This window comes from Manduca sexta, unplaced genomic scaffold (assembly GCF_014839805.1).
Source record: "Manduca sexta isolate Smith_Timp_Sample1 unplaced genomic scaffold, JHU_Msex_v1.0 HiC_scaffold_812, whole genome shotgun sequence".
NCBI lineage: Eukaryota > Metazoa > Arthropoda > Insecta > Lepidoptera > Sphingidae > Manduca > Manduca sexta.
In genome coordinates, this window is record NW_023595642.1 from 93 (window position 1) to 12,081 (window position 11,989).

General features: G+C 35.3%; 1 protein-coding gene across 1 annotated transcript; it reads right to left on the bottom strand.

The window, feature by feature from the left end:
• Nucleotides 1-8,234: 8,234 nt before the first annotated feature.
• On the bottom strand, nucleotides 8,235-9,984 carry LOC115441453 (thymus-specific serine protease). Its single transcript, XM_030166246.2, is given in 2 exon segments — nucleotides 8,235-9,115; nucleotides 9,118-9,984. Coding segments are annotated over 2 exon segments (1,446 nt in total). The 3' UTR covers nucleotides 8,235-8,536.
• Nucleotides 9,985-11,989: the final 2,005 nt, after the last annotated feature.

The following is an 11,989-nucleotide window of genomic DNA, read 5'->3' on the forward strand; positions in this document are numbered from 1 at the left end:
ATTATAGTCTGACTTATGTATTTACTCAGAAGTTGTGAAGCAGGCTCTTAGTGTTTTAAGTTTTTGCAATTCTGGTATTTTCAAAAGAATCTAACGTTATTAATGAGGTAGCATTAAAATTTGTTTACGTTATTATGGCACTCACTGGCATACTAAATAATAAAAATGAAGAAAGGTAATTAATTCATCAATTAACACAAGTATTTAATCATAAAACAACAATAACATTAATCACTCGATCGAATTTAAAGTATTTATTGGATGCAAATCTGATAAAATTAGTCAGGTATAAAATTTATAGCAGTCGATACGACATTAATCACCGAAATGCTCAAACGAAATTGAAGATAAAGATGTGAACTAAATCAAGAGGCATGACTCATGTGTCAGTGAAAAGCGAGTCATTATAGCCGCCCCACCCCAAATAAAGGTCCAAATGCATTAGCGATAAGGGTCAACTTATGCGAACCGGAAAGCTAAAGTGGGTTTTATAGCAACTTTGATTGGTGAACCTGTGGCTTTTTATTATTAGAATTATTTATTGAAATAAATCTGGATTTTTGGTGTATTTAAATCCATGTGTTTTGATTAAATATGCCAAGAGGAATGAGAGGAGAATGAGCTACTAAACGCATATAGACCTTTACATCCGTATAGAATAAATAATAGATGGAAACGGCCTCCAAGTTCCGACATAATGAGTTAATCAGCTTTTGCATATAAATTATAGAAATTTATAATACCGCGTGACATTCTTTTACCTTATTTAGTCCTAATGGGCATAATATTTATTCACTATAATTTATTTTTGCTCTCTCACTTCAAAATAGGATGTTTACGTAAATATTAGTAAAGGTGAGTAATTTGGGTGCGGCACAGCGAGCCTTTTCAAAATTTTGTTTTCGCGAGTATTATGCTTTCTAAAACATATAAATTGTGTAGCAGTGCTAATTCAAGTTTTATAATTCATATTTTATGTGAGATATATGTTTTATTTATTGATTTCATACGTATCAGACATTGAATATTTTGAAACTATTCATACTGGAACAAATTTTAATTTTGCATAATAAAATTGGCTGATCATTGCCGATAGACGGACGCAAAAGTTCAATTTGTTGCACGCGATAAAACCTACTTGTCAGACCTTGAAGGCCGAAGCAACCGAGAAGTAGGACCACCTATCTAAGATAGGAAGCCATATCTCCGATCTGATCTTGAAAATCGAAGATAAAATTGTAAACTCGCTCTCGATTCACCTAAACTCGTGAGAGCGTGTGACACTATACAAATGAACAATGTCTTTTGTGTGCCTTTTAGCCTTCAGTTTAAAGTCTTACGACCTGGCAAACTGAATAAAATATCTAGTTTTGTCCACGTCTCTCGCATACTTATTGTCAACGGCGGCGTAATGCTGTCACATGAAAACGTATTGAACGCAATCTATTGATCAGATTACGTATTGAGACTTTATTTACGCGTGTTTCTTCAAACAATGCGAAATGTAGTAGACCAGTGGAATGTAGTTGGTTTGTGTGTTGAGTACAAATATTTGCATCAAAAGGAATTGTAGGTTGCGGCTTTACTTGTGTTTAACATGTTTTTATGACCTACTGACAATGAATTTTAGTTTGGTATTTCAATGATGAGGTAAGCAGGTTTCTCGTCTAATAGTGAACGTCAATGCAGATAACAACAATACTAACAATTGGATTTTATGTTTTCTATTATTCAGTAATTTATTAGTAAGGGTAACAGTGTTCGTCAAGCTTAAAAACAATTGTGCTTGTATACTGATATTTAAGAGTTAAAATATTATACTCCATAAAGATTCCCGCTTATAAGAGACCCACCACCTTGTCAATATTGATATTGAAAGAAATTGGTTCAATAAAACCACATAAAATTTCCATGTAAGGTAAAATCTATAAACACACCTCTAAAATAATATTGCGATACTAAAACTTGTTATTAACCCACTTAAATCTGGAAATAATTCCGCTCTTCGTGTGGCTTTCATAATTTCTTTAACTTGATAAGGACCCTTTTCTATGTTGTTTATATCGGTATTTGTTGTTTTCTGATGCCGTCTTTGAGCCTCCACAAGGTAAAGATTGTAATACACCCACGCTTTTATATTACTGCATAAGTTCTTTTTAGTCGGGAATTGCATGTTTTTACATGTTTCTACACCCTTAATCTTGTCTATGGATGCATTACGTACTGTCGGTTTGGGTGTTCCAAGGGGACTTACATCTGTCTTATCTTTTTGTATTACTTAATTTATATTGTTTATGGTTGATCTCACTGCTTGTATTTCTTTGAATTTGTTATTATTACTGCCAGTAGATAGAGTATAATGAGGTAGGTTAATGATTGTTAATTTATACTAAATGATATCCGAAGTATTATCTTAATATCACATCTTTCCGTTTTTGATGCATGACTTTCGAAGTAATTAATTGGTTTATGATTCAAATATTGCATATCGTTAATTCACATCTTCAAAATCTAATATACCAAATTCTATAATTATTTTTTTTTTTTTGCTTTCAGCCTGATTACGACGATATTGAAACAAACGGCCGCGTGCCGGCGCAGTTCCCGCGTGGCAAATCCGACAAAGGCAAAGAGAAGAAATACGGTAAGTGAACAGTTCTTTACACAGAGCTAATTACGTCGAGTGCGTCCGATCATACATTATCGACTTCCATTAATGACCGCGACTTAACAATGCATAACAAAAAGGAGGTTACGAAGCCGCTTTGTGCTAAATATAACGTTCTCGGAGTTTGATTATTACATTGAGGTTTCTTTCCTTAATATACGTGACGATCGGCTTCAATATTTACATAATAAGATGCGTTATAAGTTACTTTATTATATTTAAAAGATAATTTTCCTGTCTGAGGAATATATTTTTTATAAACAGTTAATACTTTATGAGATAATGTGAAATATATCTAATAATTTGGTATACTATACCTCGATATAGAGAGCAACCAGATTTGTAGCTAACGAACTAAATGTAAATACTGAAAAGGTAAAACACATTCACTTTCTTAACGAATTAATGAAGTCCAATGGGGACCTTTTAATCGTCCCACTCGGCTTGACTCTGGAAAAAGTGCATTAATTACTGGATGCAAATAAATTCACCTCATCAGGATTGGTACCATGTGTTCTGTCTTGCTCAATAGGCTATAATAGTATTTAAAAGGCCGCGCGGCACCAGGCGCCTGCCCCAAGAATAGGTCCTCGGAATACTTTCCATGTTTGGATAAACGCGAAGCTCATAACTTCTCGGTAATGGACAAATAACACCTGAAATGCATCTGCATGTGTATTGCTTTTGTTGTTCATTGGTCACATTAAGATATTTTTTCCATATTGGTGTTATTTATTTGCTCTTACAAGGTCTTTAGGTTTGGTTGTAATCAACTGAAAGATATACAATTTATAAATTATTTGGGATTTCAATGCTGCTGTAGTGGATTTGGTTAAGCGTTTAAGGACTTGTACGATTTGTTTATAATTGTTTTTTATTAATGTCACTAGCACAAACCCTTGTGCCGTATCTTTTGTTAAATACATCTTTAGTAAAAGTATATTTACCCTTAAAGATAAGGCTTTTTAACAAGGAATAATATTTAAGATTCAACCATATTAAATCACGTCCTAAATATAAAATAAAGAAATATTTTTGATATTTCGCGTAAAACTATTTTTCTCTAACAACTATGTTTCGCCTTGTCCATGGCCGAATGCGTCGACACAGCAACGGATTTATAGCTCCAACTGGCAATTTATACGGGGCGATTTTGCAAGTGTGAACATTATATCAAACGAATGACAGAACATCATTTATATTATGTTGTCCACGCGCCATAAGATTTACTATGCTGGAAATACTTATGTAATAAAATAGGGAGTGGTGAATAACTTCCTTACAAGCGTAATAGAGGATATAGCTTCTGCTTGAGGTGTTAAAGTTAATAAATAAGTTTTGTATCGCATTATGATATTTCTTTAGCCATTCCACTTCTCTTGCACTGTAAAGGTCATTAATACCCAAAGAAATGAATCACGTTTCTTAATTTAAATTCAACAATATTGGATTTTAAGAAAAAAATTATAACACCATGATTTAACTCCACAATAAATTCAAAATCGCGGCACGAGAACGGATTTACAAAATCACGGGCATGCTAAAATTTACAACACCGTGAAGGCAAACAAACGAACACATCGCAAACTCAGCCATACATCACAGATTACACACGACACTTGCTCAAACACAAGTGCCACGATAAGAGCATATTTTATTTCGAAATATTTAATATTCTCTCACATTCTCGACTTTTTGAAATACGAGACAAGTTTGCAAGGCATTTTATGCAAGCCAAAGTATCTATCTATCTTTCTTTTAAAGTATGCCATAAATAAGAAATAAATAATTTTAAAATAACTTATTTGGGTCTTATTAACTTCTTCGCATTTTGTCTCATAGTATATTCTCGAGGTCATGATTTTTTCCACTTGATTGGTACTTTGAACAAATACAAGCTAGTATCTTATTCAAATTATGCAAAGGTAATATAATATTCAGGTTTGAGATGGCTTAGGGGCCTTGTTCGATCGAATGTGACGTTTCTAATTCTCATTTGAAAATTTCAAGCGCCATCACTCGTAAGTGTCTAGTGATATTAATTTGAATTCCTTCCGTTTGATCGAGTACAAAGAAGTTATGGGTGTTTGAGATCATTAAAATCGTCTCAAGCATGAAGAAATTAATAATATTTTGACTTTTACAAATACAGCAGAATGCCACAAAATTTTATGGTCACTTGAAAATATTAGCAATCTATTTCCTTGTATATATTTAATGAACCAACATTATTTCAATATATTTTAGACGTATCACAAACCATAGTAGGTAAATTGCCACTTCGAAGGTATATTAATGATCGATCTCTCACGTTCTGTTAGGCGCCAGATGCTAGCCTAGCTCCAAACAATGCCCGACATGTTGCAACAACCGTCTTGGCATTTGTATATCCTTGATATTTCGACTAGCGGTATTTGGAACAAGAGGGCGTAGGACGCAGGACACGATGCCTAGTCTAGTCTATGTCATATTGGAACATGGACAAGCACTGTCGGATCTAGAACTGGTGTGATACAGATGTCACAAAATCTTACATGTTCGCCTATAGCAATAACCAACAACGAAACGGTTAGATGTAAGAAATAAATTCATCCTGTCTATTTTTGTTAAGAATAATATTATTATGGGCAACGGGACAATATGTACTAATCCTTGTAGATCCGGCTCTGTGGAGGGCAAACAAGTGACCACTAACGATGTTTTTAGTTCAAGCTGTTTGTTGTATGGCGGTGTTATTCGCTCTAAGCGTTAGTATACTTGTATGGTGCCTTGTCGCGTGCCGTTTACATTGCGGAGTTTAAGTAAATGTTCCTAAAGGAAATTACATGTTATTTTAAAGCAATTACCTGACTGTGATATCGATGTTTATTCATAGCAAAGATTTCCATCAAGACAAGAATAGAATTTTGAAATATTTCGAAATTAGTTTACTAATTGTTTTCTTCTTTATTTCAGATGACCCCTACTACTGCGGCCTACGCGCACGCGTTCCGAACTTCGTGAAGGCGAACGGGCAAAAAGTTTTGCCGCCGATGCCCGAGCGCCTCACTCTGAAAAAGAGAGGCGCCGGTGCCAGCAAGCGTTACAGCGTGGCCCACCCGCACCCCGGCCCATTCCCGCCACACATGCCAGCGTTTGCCCACGCCCCGATGCCGCCGGCGGCGTTGTGGCACGCGCGCTCTTACGAGAGCGGAATCGGTGCGTACGACAGACCCCTAGAAAAGAAGCTCATGTACCAATTCTATCCGAACAGGGAGCCCAGGCTGCGCCCGCTCGTCATCCAGCAGCCCCGCTAAAGTACATATACAGACTAACCCCGCACTTTAATTCCACCGCCTCGCAGCGGACTCTTCGCTCCAACCTTGGTATTTAAAACTTTCTGTTATTTTAGACAGCTTCGCTTGGTAGCACATCGCCTTTAGCTTCTTTTCCTTTCACTTCTGTGCTTACAACTCACATGTTCATCGTCAGTTTCTTGATCATGACCATATCTATCTGTTTCTATTTGTGTTGCATTGCAAGCTTTGCAATCATCTTTAGAATAGGCGATTTAGTTATGTGTTTTCCAATATTTTTGTTTTTATGAAAATATTTTATGCAGTTTGAATTTCTATTTGAAAAATCTTTTATTAAAGTTATTATTTTTTAAAAGAATTATGAGTTGACGTGGGATATGAAACGTTCCTTATTATCTGCACCATTATTTGGTATTCCTATAGAAACTTTATGTGTATATGTACAACAATACAAATAGAATCCTTAGGCAACTATATGCGGGCGGTTACAGTTAACAATTATTATTAAATTACTAACGCACTAAAAATACACAAGTATATGAATTATGGATCCATTTGATATTACCCTACAATAAAAAATACTTCCCTGTTTGCAAAGTGCGTTTCGAAAAGTACACTGGCGTAACGAAAATAATTTAACCGCTTTCCCAAGAACCAATATTGAATCCCCAAGGTATCGGTTGGTGAGAGAAAATTAATATATTTGCAATCATTTAATGAGGCTAATGTTTCAGACGGAGAACACTATGACCCATACGCGTTATACGGCCGCCTGCCCATGCCTGGACGTGGCTTCCCACCACCACCAGCCCCACACGCACGCCACATGTTCATCGGAGAGTGGGATTAAAGTGCAACACCACAAACACGGCAATACTACCCGATATTAGACTCGATTTAAGAATATTGTCACATCGATGTTAGGAAATATTAATGAAACAGTAGCTGTTGTAAAAAATATGTAAATGATAATTGACCAAAGACTGATGTCTTTTTTGAAGCGAATATTTGTAGGAAATCATATCGATGTGACGGTATTGAAATTAGAATTGGTGTAAATATTCGTAATGTTTTAAGTTATCGCGAATTTAAAATGAAAACTGAAGGTATTGAAGATTTAAAAACAATCGAAATAGCGATACCGAAGCTGGTTGAGTTAAGGAGATAATAGAATGTAAGATGAGTGGATTGATACGTCAGCGGTCAATTTTTAAAACAGCAAACATAAAAGCAGAGTTTGTATCTTCTATGAATAAGTAGATAAGGCATATTTAAGTGATATTGTAGACGTAGATAAGCTTGAATACCTTAAGTTAACTATCACTGCCAATTAATTTAAACGATATTTGCGTGTTCAGCATATTCTGTGCGTTTTGATATCTTTTTTTATTTTTTATGCTTATATCAATCCTAGTCAATACAGGGTTGGGATATTAATAGAGACATATTTTTTAATCTCATATTGATTATTTACTTTTGAAAATAGGCGGAAGACCACCTTGGCCACTCCAATATCTGAATGTTCTTGATGTCTCATGTTAGTATTACTGTTGTAAGTCTGTATATTATCATTGTGGTATATATTCGATATGAATTAATCGTAGTTTAAGTAAATTTATTGTAACCTTATGAAGTAATATTCTATTGTAAATAAATCTTTCTTGTTTTCGGTAGATATTTTAACATTTTATATTCTATTAAACATTTTATCTCCAATACTCATTTAATATTTTATTGATTAAGTTAAGTTAATTAAGTTGACAATGTTTAATGTAATTTGTTGTCACAACTTAATTCGTTAGGTTTTTTCATGTATATTTCAATGATAATTGTGTACACTTTAGTTGTAATATATGTATTCGTTATTTAAGTTTTAGAATTAAATAATACATTCCTTAAAAGAACTATGCTGGTTGTAAGAATAGTTCTTTTTAGCGGAATATATTTTTATGCTTTTTATATTATACTGAAATGTAGCTCTTCACAATTTTATTATATCGGAGGTGCTACACAGGTTACCATTTTGTATCTTATGCATTATTATAGATAATTATATAGATACTGAAACGTTTATAGCTGGATATAACGAAACATAGAAAGGAATTGATAAAAATTGTTAGAAAGCACAACATTTTTGAACATTAAATTATGATTGTGACTTCAATTTGGGGCACAATGAGAAATAAATAGACTTTGACAAATTTAAAGCATTTTCCACTTAGCAAGAAATAATTATTATATTTAATATGTAAAATTATATCGAGTAAGACATGTAATCATATTTTTATAAAGAATTTTAAACATCAACATCCGACATTATTGTGTAACATAGGGTGTTGGTTAACAAGTAACCTATTATAAGGAAGAACATGTATGAGTAAATATACATAATATTTTTCAATATGCCTTTCGTTTTATTTATGAAATACGTATGCTGCGTAAAACCTTGGAATGATTACATTTATAATAACTAGAAGCTATTAATCAATATTATTTAATATTATAATTATTCGTGTATTTGGTCAACATCCTTCTAATTCAAAGTGATGAATATAATATGTCCACAGTAAATTTATTCCCGCTTTATAATATAATCACCAGCTCCAATCCATTTCTTCACTAAGTATTTTATATAATTTCTTGCTTCTTTCAATTCTTGGTGATCGCCAGGCCTATTAGAAAATAAATCTCTGCAATGCGATGCTCGAGGTATCACTTTCGCCGGAGCATCATAAGAAACGTCTTCTAAAACTCCAAGTTTATGATAAGGATCTAAATCACCATTCACAAACACTACATTAGAAACATTTGGCTTTAGACCTCCAAATAATTCGTTAGTATTTTTAACTCCTTCCTCAATCCTTTGTTCATTAAACGTGGGACCGTAAAGGCTGCTACACATTTTGTAAAATAAGTCCATTCGAATATTTTTCGTAAATGGTTGCTTATCTGAAGAACTGGTCGGAAAATAGCTAAATTCAGTACAAGTTTGGTACGTCCAGGACATTAGCCAGTCAATTTCTTTCATGCTCTTTATCATTTCGTCAAAATCGTAATCAAAACAATCGTTTTTTGCATTCCACAACACTTCATCTTTAGATGAATTTATTGCTGATGTGCTAATTAAATCTTCACAGTGGCTTTTAAATCGATTTTTGGATTCCCATATTGCGCCGTGTACATAAATTCAGAACTTTTATCTAGGAAGAATATTTGCTTATTTTCATTTTTGTTCATATCGGTCTTATCGCAAATGTGTTCTTCTGCCTTTAATTTTGCAATACCATCCGGTGATTTAAACAACTCATCATACCTTTTGAATATTTCCGCAATTTTATCGAGACAATTTGGAGTACCATGTTGTTCAAAATCCTCGCTAACGTTCTCTAAGTATTCGTAGAAATCTTTCTTTGCAACAACTGGAGCACTACTAGCAATGGCGGCATCTATTAATTGAGGATAGAGCAATTCCATCCAAGTCGCTAAATTGCCTGCGTATGATCCTCCCACTACGACAACTTTTGACGATTTAAACTGAGGTAACAGTTTTATTTCCTCTATCAGCTTTGCTACATCAGCTAGTGCTTGCTTCGAATTTAAGTATTTTAGGTTCTCCGTACTCAAATCGTCAAACGGTATGCTCTTACCGTAATATCTATGTTCTGACAGATACATCGCACCCTTAGTTTCTTTCGCCAGTTCATACATTATTCCAGTTTGTAAAAATGCTTGAGTGGCTTCATCTTCGCCATTTATAAATAAGTATACAGGACCCTTTGGCCGCCATTTATCAAGTCTCTCGAAATACCTCATATTCCACATTCTGTCATCAGTTTTATTAAAATGATCCAATGGTTGTTGAAGCCATTTCGTTTCAATCGTTGATTTATCGAAGTTTGCCACCATAGAGTTCACTTCTTTCGATAAGTATCTGTATCCATTGCCAAGGCTAAACGGCGCCAAACTATCAGCAAAGTGCAGACAGAGTAAAAAGAATGTGTTTAAAAAAGCAAAGTACATTATGAAATACCGAGGCTGAATGTCATGAGAAACGTTAGCACCGCTATTTATGTTGTTACATTTAAGTTATCTGGAACATTGGTGATACTACATTTGGCTCATATGCGGGTATTAAAAGACGTTTATGTAAATTTCTTTAGTTAATAAAATAGTTTTATGCATCTGTGCGTGTGAAGTCATCCACGTATTACAGTCTATGATCAATCATAAAATTAAAGAAGCTGTAATATTTTGTAACCAATGAATAATTTGGATGTTTGTTAGTTGTAAATCTAAAAACAGCTAGAAACTGATTTCAATGAAATTGGACACATAGATTATATGGCGCTGACATGGTCCAGATGACCTACTAAATTTCACTGACTTTTACGGACTTGCGTAACCGGAAAGGCATTTTGCGCGAGCGAAACCGCGAGCGAGACTTAGTCAAATAATAAATGAACAATATCAAACTTTTTAATCTTTATTTACATATCTGTAGTTGCAACAGATACTTTGAAATGATGTTTGAAACGAACGGCGAGCGGCAGAGCGACAAGCGGGCGGCATGTATGGGGCAATAGGAAGAATGGCCGAAACAAAGCGAAGCGGGCAGCGGCGTCGCTACGTAACGTTGACATGAGAACCGTGTCGTCGTACCGCTGCCAGCGGTACACACCGCTGAGCTCATTGTGGTAGCTGAGCGGTTAGGATACATTGACAAAGCGTGGCTGAACGATCAGCCGCGGTCAGCGATGATCATGACACCCGCAAAGCGGCAATACCATATTTGGACCTTGATCGGGCAAAAAATTGAATCAACATTAACATTAACATCTGACAATGGTTAAGTAAAGAGTAAGCTTAATAAAAGTAATCATGCCTAATAACGCTTCCACTACGTTATGTAGAATACAATTTGCCAATATTCGCGGACTGCGCTCGAATCTCCACGAAGTTCACCATCATCTCCAAACAGAGCGTCTTCCTCTCCTATTCTTGACAGAAACGAAAATCGGTGATCCAAAAAATAAGGATTCTTTAAAATGTAATGGCTACGTGCTTGAAATACATTTCGAACACTACGCTGGTACATGTGTTTACATCCGTTCCGATTTGGTTTACCAACGTCTACGTAAAAATAATAGTTTTCCTGTCCTATGGATTCAAATAATGTATGGCAACCAGCGGTGGATCTATGGGTGTCTTTACAGATCTCACAAAGGAAACAAATATACAACTAGTCTTTTTGAGCATTTGTCTGAGGAATTAAAACCATACCAAAGAAATAATTCTGAAGTAGATAAAATAGTTATTTTAGGGGACTTCAACGCGCATCATAAGCAATGGCTTGGGTCATCGAAAACTGACCACGCAGGGAAGGAAGCATCTATATTTGCAGTTGAAAATAATTTGATACAAGTGGTTAATGAGATCACCAGGCTCGCTGATCGATCAAGGGACACTGCCGCCCGTCTAGATCTTATATTGATGACTTGTCCAACCGAAATGTATTTAACCAGTGTGCATGAACCGCTGGGCATGTCTGATCACTGTTAGGTGAAATTATTCGAACACGGTAAACTTATTATTGAAGAGTCATCTGCGGCCACTGACAGAACCTTTCAATGCAATTCTGAGTGCACTAAAGCTGCCACTAAAAAGACACAGTCCTATGAGGTTTGGGAGAATGCTCTTCTAAATGGGAATCCAAATGTTTCTGAACTGAAACAATCCTAAAAAATGATGCGATAACTTGCAAAAGAGCCCGTTGCACGAAACGATTAAAAAAGTGAATAAAATGAATTAAACTAGCGAGGGGATGCGTGGCTGATGGGAAGTTCGGTCTCGAGTAGGGCCCCGCCAGAGTACCGGCCGACACTCTGCGCGGATTACGCTAGGCTTACCCAGGTACAGGGGGCTCTGCCTGGGCGGACCATCCTTTCCCCTATACTCATGGGAAACAAAATGGATCTTTCAAATTTTTTAACAAAACACCAATCATCACTTTGACGAGGTTGCCTAC